Here is a 24,098-nt window from a genome sequence, read left to right on the forward strand (position 1 = left end):
TTAATGCAGTATATTTTGATTTGCTCCAGCGTTGGCTTTCTCTCCATCGAAGCCGTTATTAAAGCCTGACCCTGTGATCCTCATCCTCTGAACCTTCTTTATCTCGGAGGCAGACACTGTATATTTGCAGCAGCTATAATAATTTGAATACCAATGGGATTTTTTTTAAATCTGTGGATCTCACAGCAAAATTCTTTTCAGTGAATATTCAATACTTTTCTCTGTTCTTTGCTACATGAAATATTACAGACCTTCACAGAAAAGACAGATAGAAAGTTGACAGCATTATGAGCAAAGAACAGTGTATTTTACCCTAATTGAATCAAACATAGCAAAGTAACAAAGTGTAACAGGTGTATCATACATTTAACAAGAGTTCAAATACACCATCTAGGGTAATTTACAGCATACTTTTGTGTTACCTCCCAATACTCTGCATTCCTTTGCAAAACTTTTGCTCTCCCTTGCAATGCTTTTGCCTTACCTTGCATTATTTTTGCATACCCCGACAATACATTTGTGTTCCCTTGCCATACTTTTCTTCTTCCTCTCCTTCTCTTTCAGCCATACTCCTCCCACCGTAACACAACAGTGACAGCAACCCTCAGATTACCATGCTGTTTTCTACACATGATACCTCTTGAACTAAAATATGTGAAAGTTTGCTTTCATCTTACTTAATGCCTTGATCAAAGTAAAATTCTATGAGCTAAACAGTACAGGTGCATCGAACTGGAAACAGCTTGACATATGCAGTGTTACGTAAACATCTTACATATATTACTCGAAAGGAGTTTGAAGAGTTTAAGAAGTTGATCCGGCACGCTGTGTGTATTGCAAGGAAATGCAAAAATATAGCAAGAAGTGGAAGCACAATGCAAGGGACTGCAGGAGGATTGCAAGGACATGCAAAAGTATTGTGAGGAAATGCAAAAGTAGTGAGAGGAATACACAAGTTTTGCAGGGAACACAAAAGTATTGTGCAGAAAATGCAGAAGTGTATCAAGGCAAATATATTGTGAGGGAACTTGAAAATATTGCGAGGGAATGCAATAATAGGCCTCCAAGTATCATTATGTGACCATTCTGGGGCTTCATTCAGCTACATACAGTATATTTCTTCAAACAAAGGTAATTGAAAGTGCATTCAAAAAAGAATGCAACAACTGATTGCTATTATGACCAGATCCCATCTCAATAATAATTTCCCCCAAAATTATCCCCATCCAGTTGCTTGTTTGTCTTTTCTTTTAGGCTACAGATAGCATTTAAATACAATGATTAATGCAGACTACAGCAGCAAAATGACTTTATCACTGAATGGTATTACATTAAACTGATAGTGGGACACACTACACAACTACATTTTGAAGTTTTCCTTTTTGATGAGGGGGGTGGTAGGATCAGATGTCAAAAGCATATTGCAAAAGTTAGAGTTTAATGCTCACAACATGATGTTGGACAAAGACCTGAGCTATGGGGAAAGTTTTTGAATTTATATTAGTTTTATGTGATATCGGATGGGTGAATTATATTTTAAGAAGGGATTTAAAGATCTCTACTAATACCATCACGGCTACCCAACTATTTTCCCCTACCCTCCCTCCTCCTATTCATCTTTACGTCTCTCCTTCCCTTCTCCTACTTCTTCCCTTTCCTCCTTAGCTCCTCACAACTTTTAATTCATTCTGCTATCTATGTGTTTCTTGTCATCCTTTCATTCTTTTCCTTTCACATACCTCCTCAAATGCCCCCAACTCATTTCTCTTTTCCCTGCTCTATCGTTCTCTACTTCTACTCCTCTCCTCTATAATAAAGCCAGGACAGGCATGACTTGGGCCTGTAACATTAGAATTGACACTGTTGACTGATTATTCGATATTTGGAATATCAGACTTGTACGATGGCCCTGAAGGACAAAACAAATTTACAAAAGATGAAACACTTTTACAAAGTTGGAGACAAATTTACATTTTGGGAAACATTTTTACATTTTATAAAACAAGATTACATCAGCAAAACACTTTGAACAAGGTCAAAACAAATTTACATTTAAGGAAACAAATTTACAAAAGATGAAACACTTTTACAAAGTTGGAGACAATTTTACAAACGAGGGAACCCTTTTACCATTTCTGAAACAAATTAACATTTCATTTTTACAGAAAGGGAATGTACCAAATACCAGAGGTGATCCAGAAGTGATCGAGTGAGGGGTCATTAAGTTTGTTTTGATGGAGAGAAACCAAACAGAGATGGACATGGTTTACATATTAGGACATCCTCGGGTCTCAGAGAGAGGTGTCAGACCTCAGATGAAAAAGCATCATGTCTTTGGAAAAGCTCTGTCATATCTCCGTAAAACCTTCATCATGTGTCAGAATTCAGCTAAAACTGCCTCAGACCACATCGCCTCAGGCTAAACGGGGTCAGGCTAAAAGGAGTAAGACTTAAGGCTGATTTATACTTCTGCGTCGAATCAACGGCGTAGCCTACGCCAGGGGTCCGCGTGGCTTCCGTACCTACGCAGAGGCCTACGCACGTAGCTGACGTGCACATCCTCCAAAGTGTAACTACACGCAGAATCGACACGGACCGCAAGCCCTGTGATTGGTCCGCTCGGCGGCTTTGTGTATCCCGCATTTACAGCACTTCCGGGATCCCGGACATCGGCCACTCATCGGCGGTGTATTTCATCTCCTCCTCTCCATTCTTCAAGTAATCATGTCTGTATGATAAACAGCAACATGTATCAGCTGTAGATTAACATAACACACTCTGAATCACTGTGGAAAAGTAAACAGAGATCGTAGCGGGACTGGAAGAAGGCGACTGGCTATCAGAGAGACCACACTGCCCTCAAGCATTTCGGCGGAGAATTGCTGCGCACACATCGACGCACAAGTATGTGGTGCTCATGTCCGCGTCGGCCCCTGCTGCTGCGTAGGGGAGACGCAGGAGTATAAATAAGCCTTTAAAAGTGTTCCATCGTTTGTAAAATTGTCTCCTACTTTTTAAAAGTGTTTCATCTTTTGTAAATTTGTTTTTTTAAATGTAAATTTGTTTTGGCCTTGGTAAAAGTGTTTTGCTGATGTAATTTTGTTTTATAAAATGTGAAAATGTTCCCAAATGTAAATTTGTCTCCAACTTTGTAAAAGTGTTTCAGTATTGTAAATTTGTTTTCTTAAATGTTAATTTGTTTTGGCCTTCAGGGCCATCGTGGGTTAAAAAAAAACAAACAAATGAAACAAACTCCAGGTGATATTTTCTATCAGTCCAGCAATGAGGAAGAGGAAATATGAACATCCCCACACTTTAAAATGAGGAATAAGCTAAAAATCACAACATCCAAAAACACATAATAAGAAAAATAGAATCGGCAAATCTCATTAACTATTCAACTGCAGATGCACCTTATCATTTTAGCAAACAGGATGATTTATTTATAAGGTAAAGGGCTCCCGTTGCCTGCCCCTGTCTGTGCTGTGGACACTGACCTCTGTAGCACCAGTGAACACACCCTCGACCTGCTGCCTGAAACACAGCCTTCAATGGCTACCGAAAGTAGAAAAACAATGAAACACAGACATTTCTCTCAATGACTATGGACCGCAACAACCGCGCACTACCGACATTAGCTCTCTTCTCCCCTCCTCTCTCCCTTCCGCCCTCCTCGGTACGTCCTCCCCCTCCTCCCTCTCTCCCTCCCTCTCTCCCTCCCTCCTCTCCGGACTGAGAATGCCCGTGTTGTACTGACACAGTAGCGATACGGGCTGAGCAGACATGGAGGCCCGATTAACGCGAGAGGCCCGTGCTGACACATCCAGGCCCAGCTAACGGCGTGCCGGAGCGGATTTCAGAGCAACTCGGAGGGATATAACGGATACCACTTGCTGCTGTAAGGGAAAAGGGATTTAACCACTCAAAGAAGAAGGAATAGAGGGAGATTCATTTCGGGTCTGTGTTGATTCAGCGCAGCCGCCATTTTGTTGACAGTTAGTGTTTTTTTAATAACCTACGCGGCGCTGCATCTGTTATTTTACACCCCGGGAATATAACTAGCTGTATTTTTATTCTTCTTGTGTGTGTCACTTTATTCAAATTGTGCGTTGGAATATTTTTTCTTGTGTATCCGACTTTGCTAGTGCATCGTTAGCCCCTTGGTAGCTGAGATGTAGTAACACGAGTGCCTACGAGAATGTGACGGAGATGTAAGATTATGTGCATCACTTGCACAAGGTTGTGTGTCATATTTGCACTTAATGTCTTTGCAAATTATTTGAAACCTGTCCGTGTTTAGCGACACATTTCCTGCCCTAAATGCAGCAAAAAGGTAAAGCTATAAAGCCTAAAATCGAGGCTTCTGATAGATGGCTAGTTAGCTGCTGCCAGTGCCATTGATACAAATTGGAGAAGCTGTCTATTATTATAGGACGGAGGGTAGCTACTACCTTGTTACAAGATAAACACAACCCTTTCACAATGCATGAGTTGTAATAAGCATCAATAGTCCTAACACCCTGCTTGTTACTGCCCCCTTTACATTGAAAAACAATATTTTGGGATGCTTAACATGCTGACACTCAACTTACAACATCACAAGTTTGTGTTTTGCAGGTTGCAAGTTTAATCAAATCTCTTAGGTGGTCAGTAGCTGCAGTATGCATTGACACTGATTTTTTTGTAATGCTGCAGTGTATACAGCTTAAATATTTGAAAGTGACTACCCATGCCACATGTTTTGAATTTAACATTTTAAAAACAATGAAGGCAGCTAGAATCTGACATTTTGTTCTCATGTTTTTTTTTCGGTTTTGGGAACACAGCGCTTGGAAGATATAAAATGTGGCCACCACGTTGATACACACTAAAGGGAGGACCCAGCCAAATAATGTGAACACCGTTTCTGGACATTTACAGAGGTGAGTTGAATGTGACTGTCATAGATTTGTTGTTGCTGTTGACATCAGTGTAGACTCACTGAATCAGTTTAGCTGTTTGTCCCCTTCAGCTGGTGTTTACACAGCAGTATATAGCTTGCAAAATGATTCCTCTTCTGCATGCATTGCCTTTCATTGACTGCAAAAGCATGTCTTTCATTGCCGTTTCCTCTCGTTTGAGACGGCAATCATGACTAAACACTGGATGAATTTGCTGACTCAATAGGAGCTCTTGAAGTGAAAATAAAACAGTGATGAGTTCACAGACTCATTACTTGTTACCATGAAGGGCAGAGTTGACTGTACAGGAAACAGAAAGCAGACAACGTTTGTTAGCTTTTTCAGCCCACCACGTTTTTTGCATTGGATGAGGGAAGGTTCACTTCATTTAAATTGTATATTCAAGTGGTATCACTGTATTGAAGCAGTGTAAACACAGGATTAACTGTCCTTAACTGATACAGAAAGAAGATGTGTGCATGGAGCTGCTGTTCTGAATGACACCTGACATTCTGGTCTAATTCAGTGCAGCCCTTTGATGCAAAAGCCTTCCAGCTTAATATGCACAGTCAGGTTGGAGCACTTTCCCTGTTAGATTACACAAACTGATAGTAGTAGTAAAGGAATTTGGCTTCCTCCCACTTGAGCACTGCTCTTCACTAATACTGATGGAGTAAAAGACCTGGAAGTGACACCGCGCTCTGAGGGCAGACGCCAGCCTTCGTGTGAATGAGGTGGGGGGTGGGTGGGTTGGATACTATTGCTATGGCCAAGGGGAAATCAGCAGTTATGAACAACGTGTGCAAAAGTGAGGAGGGAGTGAAAGGAGGGAGGGAGTAAGGGGAAAGAAATGGGAGGGGGCGCGGGAAGTTGTTTACTACGTTCCTGCCTGCTCTGCTGCTCATTTCTCAGCCTCTTAGCCTGGTATCGATTATTGATTCTCTGTTTTTTATCTGTTATTGCTTTATATACCTGCATATACTGATTTTCAGAATCAGAATTAAAGTCTAAATAAGTTTGAACACACAAGGTATGTGTGTTGGTGTTGTAGTACATGCACAATAAAAGGAAATAGAGTAAAACAAAGTAAACTACAACTGTTAGAATACAATAAATTAATACTCAAGACATTAAAAGATGCACAGTTTATATGATGGTTTATCAAAAGAGCTGTTTAATTTTAATTTTAACAATCATTTTAACAAGGTCATAGGTAATTAATTTTATCATCTAAGACTCATAGCGAAAGTCAAACCTTTTTTTTAATCTCAGAAAGATGCTGAAATTTTAACACATGCTTTTGTCACCAGCTATATTGACTACTGTAACTCCCTTTTTACTGGTTCGCCCAAAAAGCTCTCAGAAACCTGGCGCTTGCTTAAAACGCTGCTGCTAGAGTTTAAACACAAACAGGTCACATAACTCCACTTCTTAAAACTCTGCACTAGTTACCTGTTTCTTTTAGAATTGATTTAAAAGTTATTTTACTTGTTTTTAAAGCTCTGAACACCCTCGCTCCTTCATACGTCAGAGATCTCCTGTCATTTTATGTCCTAGCTCGATCAATGAGGTCCTCGAATACTTCCCTTTTAAAAGTTCCTTATGTGTGTCACATAAAGAGAGAGAGAGAGCTTTCTGTTTTTATGAACCAAAACTCTGAACTCTCTGCTACTGGACATCAAAATGGCAAGGTCAATTGGTGTTTTTAAAAGTTAACCTAAGACTCACCTTTTTTTATCTTGCTTTGATGTGGAGTAATTTATTTTTAGCCCTGGATTGCATTATTATAATAATTGATTTAACATTTATTTATCTTATTTATTTAGTAATCCATTTATTTCTTGTTTTATCTGATCTACTTTACTGTAACTGATTTTTAATATTATTTGATCAATTTTACTGTATTAATTTTATTTTATTTCAAGTATTTTTTATGATTATGTCTTTTATTATTTTACCTATTTCTGTTATTTTCTTTCTCTGTTCTTTTATGAAAGGTGCTCTATAAAGCAAGTTGAGTTTCATTGAGTATAGGTTGTGCAAGAGTGTGTAAGATGTTGCAAAGGGATCTTTCAAAGTTTACTCTGAAATACCGAACAATAATCCACATCATGTGCATAACTGAATAAAGAGTGGAGGCTTTAATGACATAGTGTTACATTCATACAACAGGGCATAACGTAAAGTAAGGTAGTAACTCTGAGAGTAAACACAAACAGGCATGGTAGTTATCAGTCATTAACATTTGTTTTGCTCTCATCATGTTTCACAGTAGGACTTCAGTAACCTATTCTTTGATTGCTTAGTTAATAGAGAAGTACCTCGACATCAAACATGAAAATGATTGACTGAAGTGTGCAGCCTTATCAGTCACTAAATACGTAGCAAATGGGAAGATTATCGTATCATTTACAAGAAAACAAGTGCCAGTAAATCTCCCTGCAAGGTGAAAGGAATGTTTTGACTCTCCAGGAGGTTTTTCTCTAGACTTGTGTCAGCCGCCTCTCACAGTGTAAGGTACTACAGTGGCTTATTTTTGGCACAGTTGCTGTCAGGCGGCGGAAGTGGCCTGTATATCTGTGAGCGTTTAGTAAAAAAGAACGAGGGGAACATTTGTCACTATGAGAGAAGGACACAGGGAACAGAGTTAGGAGGGTGGCAGTGGGTGAAATGTGTTTTGTATTAGAGCAGGAACACAGGCGCTGCAGTTTGTGTGCCGTTACTACTGCTCTCCAAGTTTGCGAAATACAGACAGGAAGAGGACGGGACAGCTCTAAGAAAATGGTGAAAGTGCACAGAGATTGATGGAGTGTTAAAGAAAGAGACAGAGGTGCGATTTGAGTTTGGTATGTGTAGCGAGGGGGAGTCTGCAGTTTCAAGGCGAAATGGAGTGAGTAATTGAAGTAAACATGAAGAAGAGGGCGTGGGGGAACTTCGGGCCGGACTCCAAAAATCCGGCTGCATTTACTGTGTGGTTCAACAAAAAGAAAAATGACTTCTACTGTTTTCCAGAGTCGTAATCCAAAACAAACATGGTCTAAGACTCTGCGTAAGGCAGATTCTGTTTTTTTCTCTACCTCTGACACTTAACTGATGTGACGACTTGTATGACTTTCCAGAGGCTCCATTAAGTGGCTCCTTTAGTGCTCTCCATTAATGTAGGGCGCAGAGAAACCGCCGGCACGTTGACGCTCTATCACTCACTCTCAGTTGCTGCTGGCAAAGGCTGGGAAAGGCGGTCTGATCCTCTGTCTGGTCCCAGAGGGCCCAATGTGCTGAGGTCACAGTTCTGAATTACCTCCAAATGACTTCACCCGGAGAAAGCACCTGCTTGGGGGCGAATCCACATTAAATCACTCAGTGGCCACTGGGAGCTGTAGACAACTTCATTGAATTGTCCTGTCCTCTAAGGAGCACAATTAAGAAACATGCTACTCTCCGCTGCTGCTTTGCTAACGTAGAGGATGAAGAGTCTAACACTATCACATGCAACCATTTTCACTGCGGCTAATGGGGGAACTTAAGAGATTGCTCGCTTGGCATCTTATCCTTTAACACCTCGGAAGGATGTGGCAGCGTTACGGGATTAACTATTGATTCTAGACTTTGAGGGCTTTGTTGTTCTCAGGTGGACAATTCAGAGTCCTTCAGCCTCAGGTTAGATTTCTCAGGTAGGAGATCCTTTGCTGTGTAAATGGGTCACACATTGTTATAGCCCATGAGGACGAACAAACCATAAAAAGTCACCCAGACAGAATGAAGGACAGCCTCTAACCAAATAGCTGATAAAAAACGTTGCCCTCCATCTGCTTTCCACCATCATTCATTAAAAGACATTTTTATACTTCTCGGTTGCTGACACTTTTTAAAACTGTCAGTGTTTGGTTGATGTTCTGTTTGGAGGTGAGTAATGTGGATTTGGTTTGCCCTCCCCTCCCTCCTTATCTCTTTCTCTCTTTACTCTTACAGTTGAAGGACGGAGAAAGAGGGCTGGACAGCCGAGGAAGGAAGAGAAGCAATCCAAACACAAGGAGAGCTTCACCCTCACTGTTATCCCCCTCCCCCTTTCCCCCCTTCATCCCAACCCATCCCTCTACAAAATAAGTCTGGCTGGTTTCTACAACATCACCTACGTAGTTAACCTCCACACCCAATAAATTTCTCATGGATCCGAAGATTCAGGGGGGGGCTTCAACTCCACCCCCTCTTCTCTCAGGTGCCCCAACAGGGGAGAGAGAGAAGGAGGGAGGTGGGGGTAAGAAAGAAGACGATGAGGAGAAGAAGAGGGACAGAGAGAAGGAAGGAGCTGCTGCTGTATCTGCAGGTGCAGGAGCAGCAGGAGCAAGTGGGCCAGTAGGTGCAGGCGGTGACCAGTCCCATTTCTCGATCAAAGAGAGCAGCCTGTCTGAGGGCAACGTCAAGCTGAAGATAGGCCTTCAAGCCAAACGCATGAAGAAGCCCCCTAAGATCTTGGAGAATTATGTTTGCCGACCAGCCTTCAGGGCAACCGTGAGGCACACGGGGCGCGGAGGAGGTGGTGCTCGTGGAAACCGTGCAGCAGCTACAGGCGACGGGCCAGGAAGTCAGAGCCAGAGTCCCTCACAAGCGAGGGAAAAAGAGAGGGAGAAGAGTCCCAGTGTCAACAAACCAGCCTCATCATCTTCATCATCAGCCCCCTCTGCTAAAGCTCCTACACCGCCTCCTCCTGCTCCACCTCCCAGCAGCACTACAACCACACCATCACAAGTGAATGGGAGTGCTCCAGCAAAAAGGGTAAGATGGGAGAATATAAATGATTTATGTGTTTTGATTGTCGGCATACCTACAGATATATTATTTTTATTTTGTGTACATGCTTGAGTCCATTTATACTACTTAATTAAACTTTTTATAGTTGGTCATCAGTAAGGCAATGGTCCCTGACACATAACCCTAGTAATTAACATGTTATTGCACAGATAAAGAGCAGAGCATAAATTGTTCTTTACTCTTTGTGCTCTCTGTTGTCTTGTCTCTATTCATCATGTGCTGCCCCCTCCAGTCCTCCTCCGTCTGTGTTGTCTGTCCTCATCTGTGCCTGGCCATGTTCTCCTCATCCCCCCTCCCCTGCATGACCCCCCGCTTCTCTCCAGCTCTCCCGCTCTGTCCCCAATCTGACCCTGATCTGAAGTGTTATTTAGTTGAAAGTAACTTCCCCCATGGGCATAGCCAACAGGCAGCATTGAGCAGAAAATCCCATCAATGAATTGCAGTTTATAAACGGGGAATGAAAACCTATTCCTGATTGATTGTTTGTTCTTTTATCTTGGACTGTCTTTGGCTAGAGGTTAGATTATTTCTTTTAGGTGTATTAGTGTTCACAAAGTACTCCCAGTTCTTGAGCTTTTTGTAAATTTTTTTAATGTAAAGTCTGGGTTTTGTGCTGTTATTCAACAAAGAAGCAACGCTAATAACTCTGTTTTTATGTTTTGGCTCTGTGGACTTGTGAAAAGCATTTTTCACAACTTTTGAAAGTTTTGTAGAACAAATAACTTAACGATTTATTGTTGCAATATTTTGTAGTTTAACCAGTGTAAAACAAAGAAGGGCTAAACATGGGCTTAACAACATGAGTTCTTTGTTAATAACTTCCAATTTCGTCCATTTTTACAGGGTCAACCAAAGATGGATAGCAAGTCAGATACAAAGTCAGACACAAAAGCATCCATAAACACGTCTGAGAGGCCTCTTAACCTTCACCGCCCTCCACCAGACAGCAAAACACATCCCTCCGGGAAGAAAACACCAACTTCACAATCCAACATCCGAACGTCCACTCCACCACTACCCGTTTCAAAGGAACTCAGCTTTGACGGTGTGAAGCCTCCTCAATACACCTTCAGCACTGAAAGTCAGAAAGATAAGGACAAGGGTGTTCAAAATTGGGGGGCACCCACAGTCACTGAGAAGTTAGCTCAACTCATAGCAACATGTCCACCATCAAAAACCCCCAAGCCAGCCAAATCTGCAAAAAATGACGCCACTCCAGCTCTCCCAAGCTCTGGCTTTATGGCCCCTACAGCCAAGCAGCGAGATCGGGCTATGGCCAATAGGAACACGTATTCAAGAATGGTACACCTTTCTCCTCCACCTCCTGTTTCACGACCACCTGGTCGGCCCTATGGTTCTAGGAACAAAGACAGTGTTATGGAAAATTCACCCACCCTGACACCTCTGAGAAAGGAGGAAACAGAAGGGCTGGGAAAAGCTAGTAGCAGCAGCACTAACAACATCAGCAACAACATCAACATGAACAGCAGCAGCAGCAGCAGTAGTCGCAGCAGCAGCCCTGCACTCACCTTAGGCAATAACCGCCTGTCAGCCATGTCAAAGGACAGCAGCAGTGACAACAGCAACAGTAGCATTTCTAAGATACAGTCGCGCCCATCTCACTGCCCACCCCATACCACATCATTGTCTTGTCCCATTACATCCTCTTCCACCACCTCAGATGAGCAAAGGACAGTAAGTGCAGTCAGTCACATGAGCTCTCCTGCCTCACAAGGACATCATACACGAGAAAGTCCGGCCTTGGCAGATGAAAGTAGCGCAAGTGAGGTGGAGCAGGACAGCGACAGACCCAGAGACTTAACCAAGTCCTCCCCTTCAAGGGGAACAGGGAAGTCAGAGGGAAAAGAAAAGGGGGGCAGTAATCAGTCAGGAGGAGAGAGGGGAAAGAGCTCTAGCCCCAGTATGCGCTGTCCCAACCAAGATGGAGGTCGTCCTGGTCGGACGAGCAGTCCCCCTGAATCTGTAAGACAAAGGATGTCTTCTTCACCAGAGCCAGATGGTGACGAAGACCCACAGACACCCCTTAGAGATGCTTCTCCTGATTCATCTGTGGACTCTCCTGAAGAGCAGGACAGCAAACCCCTTAAAAAACGCAGGGGAAGGAAACCCCGCTGGTCCCGTATTATGAACAAGGCACAGAATCAAAGAACAGGTGAAGACAGTCCCTTTGACCAGAGCAATACCATCTTGCCTTTATCTTCAAGCTTGGAAACACAGTTGACACCAGTTAAAAGACCTGTGGGCAGGCCACCAAATCCTAATAAGGTCAAACCAAATCCTGTGCCACAAAGTACAGCGTCTCAGCTCTTCCCACTCCAGCCTAGGAAAAGGGGAAGGCCAAAGTCTAAAATGCCAACACTTGATGCCCCACCCCATGGGTGCCTCCCTAACAAGCTTGCCCCCTCCAAGGTCTTTTCATCTTTGCTAAAGTCCAAAGAAGAGCAGGACCCTCCCGTTCTCCACCCAGAGATAGACCTTAACCCCCCTAAACCTATGCCTAGAAAGCGTGGACGCCCCAAGCGCCTTCCTCCTACCTTGCCTCAGGAGGGTCAGCCTCCCACGTTGGCTCCAGAGGCAGGAGACATGGGAGACAAACGATTTCGCAACAGGGGAAATGGGCAGCTTATCATGAAAACCATTATAGGCAAGATCAATAAGATGAAGAGTGTGAAACGGAAACGCATTCTCAGTCAAATATTGTTAGGCCCAAGACCAGAGGAACCCCCCAAAAGCACCACCAGTGGGGTGGCTGGCCCTGCAGAAGCTTCAACCCAATCATTATCCTCTCTGGCTGCTTCTTTTGGGGGAAAACTGGGGCCACAAATTAATGTCAGTAAAAAGGGCACAATATATATGGGCAAAAGGAGAGGCCGTAAACCAAAATCAACAAATGCTACAACGCCACCACCAGACCCCTTCCTATCCCCAAATACCACTTCCCCCCTCCATCACCATCAATTAGGGTCCCAGCATCAGCTCTCTTCCTCAGAAGTCTTTCCCTCCCCCTCCCTCTCACAGTCTAGCGGAGGCCACAGTCCCATCAGCGATGCCAGCTTTGTGGAGCCTGGTTCGGTACACTTTGCAAGTCACCCTCTCTATTCTAACCCCCATCATAGCCACAACACTTTTTCCTTCCCTCCCCCAACCTTTTCTGCCCCTAATCCTCGTAACCAAGGGCTGGGCTCATCATCCATGGCTGCAGCAGCTTCCCAGAAAAAGTCATCTTGCCGTGGATACCATCACCATCACCACCATTACAGGCAGCACTACCATTATCATAAGCTTTCCCCTCCCAGGCCGCTTCATCCCACCTCCCCTGCCCCCCTCAGTGAGCTAAAAGAAGCCACTCCGTCACCAGTTAGTGAGTCACACAGTGAGGAGACAGTGCCCAGCGACAGTGGTATAGGAACGGACAATAACAGTACTTCTGATCGTGGTGAGAAAGCAGGAGGAGCAGGTGGATTGGGCGGAATAGGGATGCCACACGGGATGGGGAGTGGATTATTAATGCCAGGAGTCATTGGTTCAGCCATGGCTCCAGGGGCGGGCCTTAATTCCAGAGGCAGGCGGCGACACTCTGCTGTGCTCATGGAACATCCCTCACCTTCTCCATCGCCACATGGGGCAAGGTCATCGCCTGATCCCCGGAGACCTCACCCAGCAGCCCCCACCTCCTCCTTAATGGGACATAAGGAGAAACATAAGCACAAGTGTAAACGCCGCAGCCATGGGTGCCCTGGCTACGACAAACTGAAGAGACAGAAAAGGAAACGCAAGAAGAAGTACCTGCAGCTACGCTCTCGACGGCTCGACCCAGACTTCCTTGCAGAGCTGGATGAGATTGTTGTGAGACTGAGTGAAATACGGATAGCACACCGTACCCCAGGGCACCGGCTGGGCAGTGGAATTGGCGTAGCGGCAGGAACAAGTAGAGTGCCAGGGGTTGGAAGCAGGCCAAGTGGTGGCCTAGGAGGCACAGGTGGGCCTCCTCCACATCATTATATACACAGGGACCTCCTGCCTACCATCTTCAGGGTTAACTTTGGCAGCTTCTACTCCCATCCTGCTTACTCCTGTGACCCATTGCACTATGTTCGGAAACCAGACATGAAAAAGAAACGCGGGCGGCCTCCCAAACTAAGGGAGTCTATGTCCGAGGTTCCTTTTGTACCGGGGCTTGGATTTCCACTCTCAAGCGGAGGTTTTTACCATCCTTCCTATATGCCCTACTCATCAGGGCCCTTGGGGTTGGGCTATTACAGAGGCTTTCCTCCAGCTAGTGCTCTATATCCCCACCCACACCACCAATCGCCCCACACAGCCCAATCCCACCACTCTCACCACTCACCCTCTTTCCCTCCTCCTCCTCCAACCTCTTACATGCATCATCACCACCCTTCTCATCTCCTGCTGAATCCTTCCAAATTTCACAAGAAAAAACATAAGCTGCTCAGGCAGGAGTACCTGGGAGGAGGAAGGTCCCCTGTCCTGTACCCACCAATGTCCTCTGAGCTCTCTTTCAATTGGCACCACAAACACAAACACAGACACAAACACAGAGAGCGCTGTGCTGAGGAGGACAGGGAGGAAGCAGCGAGAGGAGGATCAGGGAGCCGGGCTAGTGCAGGGATTTCCGACAGTGGAGCAACAGGGAAAGGAGACAGAGTCAGCAGTTTAGGAATGGCAGAGTCTTTACAACGATGCCGGTTTGGTCGAGACAACTCAAGCACCAGTGCCAGCAAACAACCTGCTACCACTTCTGCCAACTCTCCCTCTTCATCCTCATCTTCATCTGCAGAAAGGTACAAGCGTAAGGAAAACTCCATGTCCTGCCTAGGCCCCTCCAGGCTCGCACTTGGCAGCAGCTCTAAAGGCCACCACCCAGTAGAGTCCTGGTTCAGGATGGGCAGCTCAAAGGCGGAATACTCTAAGCTCTCACGGAGTCATGTTGCACCTGGCCAGGGTCCTTTCTCAGATGGACGTGCTGAGGACCCAGCAGGCTGCTCGGACAGTGAGGATGAGGAGCCTCTCACGCCCACGGAGGATGTAGAGCCTGGAGCTCATGATTCCCCGAATCTAACAAATCTCTTTGCCTCTGCGCTCACCCGCACTTCGCTGAAGGGGAGTAGGGGCAGAAAGACTGAGGTGGTTGCAGAGAGTTCCAGCTTCTCCCGTGTAGACCGGCCAATGAGGAAGGACCGCTCAACATCAGCAGAAAGGAGAGAGATAGGTAAGTCCAATAAATTTAAGTTAAATGTAAATTTGATCTTCATGAAAGGGCTGCCTGCATTGGAGAATCCAGTGATGATTAAGAGAGCATCTACATTGTTTCTTGGGAGTTAAGACATAACAGTAACCAGTAACAATAGCCACATTAAGTTGTTTGCAGTCCTTTGTTCTTTGACATTCAGTTCTCAGTGTTTAATCCCATAACACTCATGTAGCTTTACATGCAGAGCTTTTTAGCACAGAAACTTGTTTGACCCAAATTAAAGTGAGTGTTGGTAAAGGTTGTGGAGTCAACTGTGCACCAAATTCATTTTCCAAAAATAGATGGATGAGTGAAACAAGAATCCTGTGGCTGAATTTGATTGGCTTATGTCTGATGAGCATTTATGGCCCAGCACAGTTATGGTGAAACTGGCACAGTGTGCAATCAATTAGATCCAGCGCCAGTTCCAGGACTCCGTATTTCGGCAATAACTCTTTTAGACGTGCCATGTGGCACAGCAAGGGGGCTCTCAAATCTTGTTTGATCTCTGCTCAGTGAAGCCTGTTGAAAATCCCTCATAGCGCTGAGAAACAGTGAAGTGGTTACAACTGGAACCATCCACACATCAGTTGTGGTTGGATCAAACAACACTGGAAATTATCTGTTCCGTCTCTGTAGCCCTCTCAACTATTCCCCATTCGTACAGAGAAAATACTACTAAGTGCAATAGACTTCTTCTTCAAGCACAGAAAACCCTCTTTTTGATATCATCCGCTGTGCCCACTTCGTCTGACATTTGGTAGCTCTTACAAGTGGTTATGGGCTTGGCCCAAAAAAAAAAAAGTGCAATGATTTAAACAGGCTCCTGTGTGAGTGTGGATGCCTGCAGTTGGCCACATTTGATAATACATTCCTGCCAGAGCCAAAGGGGTGGAGTGTTTTGTTAACATGCTATATTTAGTAGACATTTTCCTCAAAAGCCCACAGTGTGAGGCCTGGTTCCTTCCTTCAGTCCACAGGGCACCTGGGCTGAGCTGGTGTCGCTGATCTAAGACGCAGGGCCTCAGCAGTCAGCATGTTCTTGCTATACTGGTGTGAGTGAGTTCACTCTCACTATGACTTATTTGCATCTTTGTCGGTGTGTGTAGGTTTGGTATGTCTGTGGAAACTACTTCAAAGTGATATTTTTGGGGTATTTTTTGCCTTTATTTGATAGGACAGCTGAAAAGAGACAGGAAATGTGGGGAGTAAGGTAGGGATAGGCCGATTATCGACCGGGCCGATTACCTGCACAGATATTTAGCATTTTGATGCATATCGGCATTAGCCTTCTTTTTTTTTTAAATGGCCGATATGAGATAGATTTAAAACTGGGTTATTCTGGCTCTATTGCAGCCGCACCTCTCTGTCTGCTGTCACTACACCATCTGATGGGTTACACGCAGAGCAACGGCACGGGCAACTGCCAATCAGCCAATGAGAAACTGCAGGGAGAAATGGAACACAAGATAGGCTACAGTTTCTGCAGACGGTGTCATTTCTGCCTTGTGATTTAGCCAATTTTTAAAGATTCCATCCCGAGCACTCACTTCTGTTTTAGGTGTACGCTCCAGCAGATTAGATTTTTTTCAGCACTTTAATTTGCCGCCAGAAAGTCTGTTCGTTTTTGCACTATTTACGGCCGCAACACAGACATGCTCTTCTGCCTGCAGCAGATACAGCTCCAAATATAGGTTATCGGCCTCCTTGACTACTAATAATCTATATCGGTATCGGCCCTGAAAAAAACATATCGGTCTATCCCTAGAGTAGAGAGCAAATGGTTGAGGACGAGAGTCAAACTTGTGACCACCGGGACTATAGCCATATGGGGCACCTCTATATAAGGGGCGCATTTAAACCGCTTGGCCAACAGCACCCTGTGAAAATGACTTTAAATGATACCTCTTTAAGTTTCCTGGTAATTAACAGATCTTGTAGGCAGGCACAAATCTAAATCATTGCCTTCTTTTTTTTACCAACTTGCTTGGCTGGTCAATGCTTTTGCTTTGTTTTGGACAGACCTTAGTGTGGAGTTGTATGTAGCCCTAAACTAACAGGAAACCTTGCTAAAAAAAACAAAAAAGTAAAAAGGTCTCACAATGCAGGCAGGATGAAACGGGGCTTTGGCTGCATATAAACGAAATCCAGCACCTTCCTGCAGGATTGTGTGGAAGTGTGTTGATGTTAAATTATTCTTTGGGACACGTTCATAGAGAAACAACCGAAAAATTATGTTTTTTATCTTTACTGTAATTACATGTGCTCTCTATCTTCACTTCCTCTTAAAGTTGATCAACCACTGCACTCTCTTGCTGGCGGTAGCTCTTCAATTTAAAATTAAAATTAAAATGTGTCTGTTTATTCCCCTTTGATATTATGATACTATTGGAATTTGAATTAAAAGGGTTATTTTAAACACATTGTCTCTAAAAATGATCGATATGGCTACTTTTGACATGCCAGTAAGTGAGATGGGAGGCAGTATGGTTCCCATTGACAGCGTGATGCAGTTCAAACAACAGCAGGGTAATCCAGGATTAGAGTTCTGGACATGGGGTCACCGAGCGGTCACAGACAGCGCCATTAATGTAGAGGAGGCAAAGGGTGGGAACTGGGCTGCCACGCGAGACAAGTGGGGACTGATGGAGGTAGACAGAGACACACTGACAGAAGGGTATGTGTGAAGGTTGAAGCAGAGGGAAAAAAACGAGCTGCAAGGAAGGCTAAGGATGAAGTGAGACATGAAAGAGAGAGAGGAGGTTATGTATGTTTTCCATCTTACAGAAGAAAATGAAAGTTAACTTTTCAGCAACTACTGTCAAGTAAGCAGAGTTTTCATGCTATGCATTTGTGTTATTATAGGCGTTTTTCGGCCGCAGGAACTTTACCCCGGAACTAGGGACTTTACCCCTGAACTACGTGCATTTCGACTGGAGAAATCAGGGTCTAAATTTAGTTCAGGGGTTGATAACCCCCCCCCCCCCCCCCCGAAAAGCCCCTAATTGGGGGGTAGTACTTTTCAAAGGTCCTCGGACTTTCGGTTGAACGTAACGATGTTTGTGGAGTTTACACAGTTGTTGAAACACAGAGGGAGTTCCTGGTAATGCATCTTAGTGTAGTTTTTTATTAAGATTTCAAAATATTATTTAATATAATTCTTTGTCTCGATACGTCGGGTCTGATTTGCACAATCTACCTGGGACTTCAGCCCAAGGTCGAAACGCAGACAACAATGAGGGCACAGGAACCTTTTAGTTCTGGGGAAAGTAGTTCTGGGGGCTAAAAGACCCCGGAACTCTTAGTCTAAATGCATCTTAAGGCACAAAGTGGTCAGGGAACGGTTAAATCTATTGTCCTCCTTGATCAGCTACATAATTAGCTTAAATGTCCCACTAAGACCCTGGCACTTGAGCAACATGTTTTGATCCAACTGTAGCTAGTCTTAAGAGAAGAGACAACACTCTGTCACTGAGTCAGGACTCATGTCTATTATGTAAGCCTAGTTTTAAACTACACTTACATGAGTAATGGCACTAGTATGGTTTAGATATATATATATATATATAAAAAATAAAATCCTTATTTAATTTTGTGCATTGCCTTTAAACTGCTTGGCAGTACCTGCACCCAAATTGACTTGAAGCACTTTGTTACTCTTACTGATCTTGTTTCCTCTTGTCTAGATCTTTGCTTGTGTTGTTCTTGTTCTCGAATGTACGTTGCTTTGGATAAAATCGTCTGCTAAATGACATTGTAACAAATGACATTGTAACAAACACAACAAGAAAACTACAAAATAAAACAGGAAATTAAAGACGGATAAAGAACAATAACAAATCGAAACTTAACAAGATCAAGTCATGACAGAAATATAAAAGAGAGGACTTTTTTTTATGTTGGATGAGTAATAACATTTACATAAATAACATTTTATTTATAACACACATTGCATTTGAAACAAAGAAAGCATAAAAACAACAACAGCGGTTATTAGAATTAAATAAAAGGCATTCAGGGTTGATGTGCCTGTCACGGGCTCTCCTATCAGGCAAAGATTTTTTCAAGAGAGAGGTTTTAAGGATACAACGGTCAGTGGGGCCTTCAGGTGTTAGGGGAGAGCATTCCACAGGCATGGAGCAGAAGACCCAACCCCCCATCGTACAGAGCTTACTAGTTTTCGGGGTATGGAGACGGTTAGAGTCGCCGGCTCTGAGGTTTCTGGTGATGGTTTGGGGAGGCTAACTGTTCTTTGACAGAGGCAGGGGCGTTGTTGTGGATGAAAAGATTTTTTGTATTTAATTCTGTGGTCAATGGGAAGCCAGTGAAGGGAGTGAAGGATGGTTGTAAAGTGTTAATTTTTCCCCACTTTCAGCGCTGTTTTGTACATGGCGGAGGAAAGAGGATGAGGCTGAGAAAGCTGGGATGACAAGAAACTGGAGAACAATGTTTGTAACGGATAAAAAGTAGAAAAATATGGGGATGATGTGTGGAAAATGAGGCTAAGTCTTGTGAAAGGTTCGGATGTAGGATGTGGAAGGTGTTTAAGAAAAATGAAAAGCAGCTTACAGATGGTGAGCAGAAGAAAACCATCAAATGTGCTTGTGATCGGTTTTACATTGAATACTTGTTACACATGGTCAGGTCATGTTTGTAAATGAGAATTGGTTCTCAAACATTTTTACCTGGTAAAACAAATGTCTGATAAACATGCCCACCTGGTCGGTATAATGTGATTTATAGTCAATTTTATGAATTACTTGTTTAAGCCTGAAGCCGACGATTGCATTTTGGCAGTAATCTAGTGTTAATGATACCTATCAGGATACAGGGTACATGATTCAATACATTGTGATGTATTGTTTTAGTCAACGTGGTGTATATTGCACCTTCTATATCTGTTTTTTTTTATTTTATTTTTTTATGAAAGCAATATGTGCTTACTCCGTCTTGTCTCATTTGCATTTATGAGTTTTAGTGGAGGAGTCAAATTACTTAAAATAAATCACACCACTTGAATTTGGCAGTGGAAGGTTTAAAGACAAAATCTGTGCATGGTAACTTTTCATTAAAAATCAGTATGGTGTTTTTGAAAATCTTTACAGAATCAGAAAACAGTGAAAAAATGATACTCAAGTGTATTGATATTTTCGCCACAAGGGATTTTGGGCTCCATGAAAAACATCCCATTAGGCCCCACATCCCACCACATTTATTCTAGTGTTACTTTGGGCCCTTGTAAGTCATAGGGCCTTTATTGTTAAATGTTTGTCCTGTTTCACAAATTACCTCTTTGACTACATTTAAAGTTTTCTGAGTTCTAAGCTTGAATCGTCCCAACTTTTCTCCCCTTACAGCACCCTTGATAGTAGTTGTAGACCACTTACATGTATTTTTATTGTACCTGTTACAGGACAGTATCACAAAGTTTTCTGAGTTGGCCGTTTCACTGTATTATAATGCCACTTAACAAATGTTTTAAACCAGCCATTCATGGTACATACAGTATGTGGCATTCATTTTCTGTTTCTTTGTTTAGGACCATCAGGTATCCAGACGAGAGGTGTTTCCCTCTCGACCCCTGAAGGGCCCGAAGGATCCCTACACCATCGGCAGCAGCACCATCACCAACCTTCCCTATTTCACTCCCACGGCTCTGCCTCCTCTTCTTGCCTCTCCCCCTCTCAGGACTGTTGTCTGGATGCCTCTCTGTCCCACCACTCCCATCGGACACTGCCCTCAAAACACAGCCTGCATCACGTCAACAAAATCCTGCGTGCCAAGAAGCTGCAGAGGCAGGCTCGCACAGGAAACAATATGGTGAAAAAGAGGGGCCCCGGACGCCCCAGGAAACACCCGTTACCCTCCCCTCCACCATCCCCACCGCCACCAGTGGTTGAGATGAATCAGAACCGGCACAAGGACAGAGCGGGGGAACGACCAGCAGTGGGGAGAGGGAAGGAGGGGGACACTGTGACGGATGCTATAGAGTCGGTAGTCCAGGGCCAACGAAGAAAAGGTCAAAAGAGGAAACACTGGGAGAGATGCGGGGAAGATGAGGAAGAGGAGGAAGAAGAGGACGGGGAGGTAGAGGAGACTGAGGAGAGATTACCGGACAGGGAGGAGAACCCTGGCAACCCCATGGCAAGGTCTAAAACTGGGACAGGAAGAAGCTGGCTTACCCAGGACGAGCTTCAGCAATTTCACGGGTAAGCAAGTTATTAACCCACTACATTAATCTTCACTGAAAAGTCTCAGCTGTTGGACTCTGACAAACACTTACAGGGCATCCATACGTTTATATTCAAAGCTAATACTGTATGTTAAGGTACAATTATATAGTTCAGTTCCCCGTAGAAACCAAATTATGTTTCTAATTTAAGCTCAATGGAGAGCAAACCAGATGGTCCCTGCCCCCCGGAACTCCCAGGCACCACCGCCAGAGAACAAGCCCCGCCCATACCTATAACCAACCAACGGGAGAAGAGACCAGCCAGACCTCCAAAGAAGAAGTTTCAGAAGGCAGGACTTTACTCTGATGTGTACAAGACTGAAGAGTGAGTCTGAAAGAAAGCTGAAATATAATCTTTCCTTTCTCCCCGTGAAATAAATGTTTAGTTCAATTGTTCTGGTGTGATTGTCAACTGCATTAACATTTCACCTTCTCTAAATTCCTCCTTGTAGCCCCCGGAGTCAGCTTCTGCAGCTAAAGAAAGAGAAGCTTGAATACATACCAGGGGAACACGACTATGGATTGTTTCCAGCTCCTATACACGTTGGTAAGTCTTAATTCAGTTTTGGTTCTGTTTCTGTTGCCCTTTCCGCAGTTCTTGGTGCTACGGGTGTAATACAAACAGGGATCCCATGCGTCCTGGAAAACCTAGAAAATAGTTGACCAGTTTTCCAGTACTGGAAAACACCTGGAAAATGGGAGAAAAAGTAAAAAGTAAAAAGTCCTGGAAAATTACAGATTGTCCTGGAAAATTATTCCAACATGACTGCGTGCGACCTGACGAGGTTAAAATCATTGTTACTTGGTTGCACTAATAAAGTGCTACATCTGTGGTTGCATTGTTCTATAATTAATTTGCCATCATTTTTAAGCATGTAAGAGATGATTTCATGGATAGCCATAGACTGCACGTGTTTCAGTGTAGACTTCCACTGAGAGGAACATATTAGACTATTTAGGAACTAAGTTAGGAACTCATTTTAGACTGTCATACCAGCTTGATCATCACTGAAAATGTCCTGGAAAATGATTTGTGGAAAAGAGTGGGAACCCTGAAAAAGTTTGGGTCCATTGCTTTGTTTAAAAGTATGTTATACTCATACAATTGAAGGTACAATCATAATCTGAAAGTGACGCTTGGTGCAGCAGCAGTTGCAGAACCACAGCCCAAAGAGGCAACAGTTGGATTCACACTTTTTGTGTCTAAGAAGAGCGACCCACAACCGAGTAAACAAGCGGTTACCCTTCAATCACGTCTGGAGTCAACTGTTAAAGAAAAATGAAAGTTTCTCTGTACATTTTACAACGTCCTCTGATGTTTTTTCTCGTGAAATATCCGATGTGATCAGTCATATCGGTGTCGTTACCTCAGTGGGGATGTTCTCACTGTGATGGCCCCCGTTTTTATGTGAAACCTCACAGTAAAAGCCACACACTTCTAACCAACTTAAAGGGCTTCTGGGTTTACTCATCAAAATGATCACAATAACTCAGACTGTTTCTGGGAACCAGAACCTTATTTTTAGTGTTATCACTTTTACTTTGATAAACTGATAAATAGAATGCATCATAATGACTCAAACACCCAATTCACCTACATCATATGAACATCTCTGTGATCTATGTCAAACAAGTAGGTCCTTTCCGTTTACAGTATGTGTTTTAAAGCTTTTTATCCTCACTGCAATGTCCTCTGCTTTTCTTTTTCTTTTTTTATTTCAGGGAAGTACCTGAGACAGAAGCGCATTGATTTCCAGTTGCCTTACGACATCTTGTGGCTGTGGAAACACGATCAGGTGATCAATCTGACTGAGTTTTTTAAGCATCCATGCTCACAGTAAATTACTGAGCGATTCTTCACAACAACAGTGAAGGAAAAGATTCATTTTGTCTTTAAACCACTTTGTGTTTCTGTGTTTTAGCTTTACAAGAGGCCCGATGTCCCCCTTTATAAAAAGATCAGATCAAGTAAGTGTCCAGCTTTGTTCTAGCGATGCTTCCTGGTTGTAATTTAGATCCTGATCACTTTATGTGCATTCATCACTGATGCTTTTGATTAAGATTGAATACAATCAGGTATTAAGACGTGATGCTCTGACTGCTGGTCACAGTTTGTAAAAGTATCAGAAACTGGAAAAGTTGAATGCTAATCACCAATTTGTGTCACAGATGTGTATGTGGACGTAAAGCCCCTCTCTGGTTATGAAACAACTACATGCAACTGCAGACCTCGTGAGGACAAGACGGAAAAAGCCTGCCTGGATGACTGCCTGAATAGGTAAAGGCATAGACAGAATATTTCCCTAACTGTTTGCTTGAATTGGACATGCTTTATGTTTGTGTATAGATGTTATTTTGGTAATGAGACAAAATCATAAAGAGTAGGGGTGGGTATCGCTTGGTGACTCACGATATGACGATAATATCACGATACAGCGATACTGCGATAATCTATATATTTGCGAAAGAATGATGCAACGATATATCATAATATCTAATAAAATATAAATGTAACCAGGACAGAGGAGTAGCTGCCTCATTCTAATTTTTAAACTGCCTATGTCCCCAGAATGAGTTTTGCTGAGTGCTCCCCCAGCACCTGCCCCTGTGGTGAACACTGTGACAACCAGCACATCCAGAGACATGAGTGGGTCCAGTGTCTGGAGCGGTTCCGTGCTGAAGGGAAGGGCTGGGGCATCCGCACCAAGGAGTCGCTTCGCTCCGGACAGTTCATCATCGAGTACCTGGGCGAAGTGGTCAGCGAGCAGGAGTTCAGGTGAGTTAGTATGCTCACACATTCTTTCACAGATTCTGTAGAAATGCCTTCACTTCCTCAGGACTAAAT

The 24,098-nt window shown here is 43.6% G+C and overlaps 1 protein-coding gene across 2 annotated transcripts in view; it reads left to right on the top strand.

Annotated features, from left to right (window-relative positions):
* The first annotated feature begins 3,736 nt into the window (after window positions 1–3,736).
* Window positions 3,737–24,098, top strand: part of ash1l (ash1 (absent, small, or homeotic)-like (Drosophila)) — a 35,904-nt gene continuing 15,542 nt past the window's right edge. For both annotated transcript variants that reach the window (XM_034705185.1, XM_034705186.1), the window contains exons 1-11: window positions 3,737–3,898; window positions 4,827–4,922; window positions 8,910–9,713; window positions 10,593–15,000; window positions 20,561–21,230; window positions 21,405–21,578; window positions 21,706–21,800; window positions 22,976–23,049; window positions 23,176–23,221; window positions 23,423–23,531; window positions 23,823–24,029. In XM_034705185.1, coding sequence (XP_034561076.1) covers window positions 9,105–9,713; window positions 10,593–15,000; window positions 20,561–21,230; window positions 21,405–21,578; window positions 21,706–21,800; window positions 22,976–23,049; window positions 23,176–23,221; window positions 23,423–23,531; window positions 23,823–24,029 — 6,392 coding nt within the window. In that variant the 5' untranslated portion in view covers window positions 3,737–3,898; window positions 4,827–4,922; window positions 8,910–9,104. The remainder of the gene's footprint in view (window positions 3,899–4,826; window positions 4,923–8,909; window positions 9,714–10,592; window positions 15,001–20,560; window positions 21,231–21,404; window positions 21,579–21,705; window positions 21,801–22,975; window positions 23,050–23,175; window positions 23,222–23,422; window positions 23,532–23,822; window positions 24,030–24,098) is intronic.

This window comes from Notolabrus celidotus, chromosome 16 (assembly GCF_009762535.1).
Source record: "Notolabrus celidotus isolate fNotCel1 chromosome 16, fNotCel1.pri, whole genome shotgun sequence".
NCBI classification, from domain to species: Eukaryota; Metazoa; Chordata; class Actinopteri; order Labriformes; family Labridae; genus Notolabrus; species Notolabrus celidotus.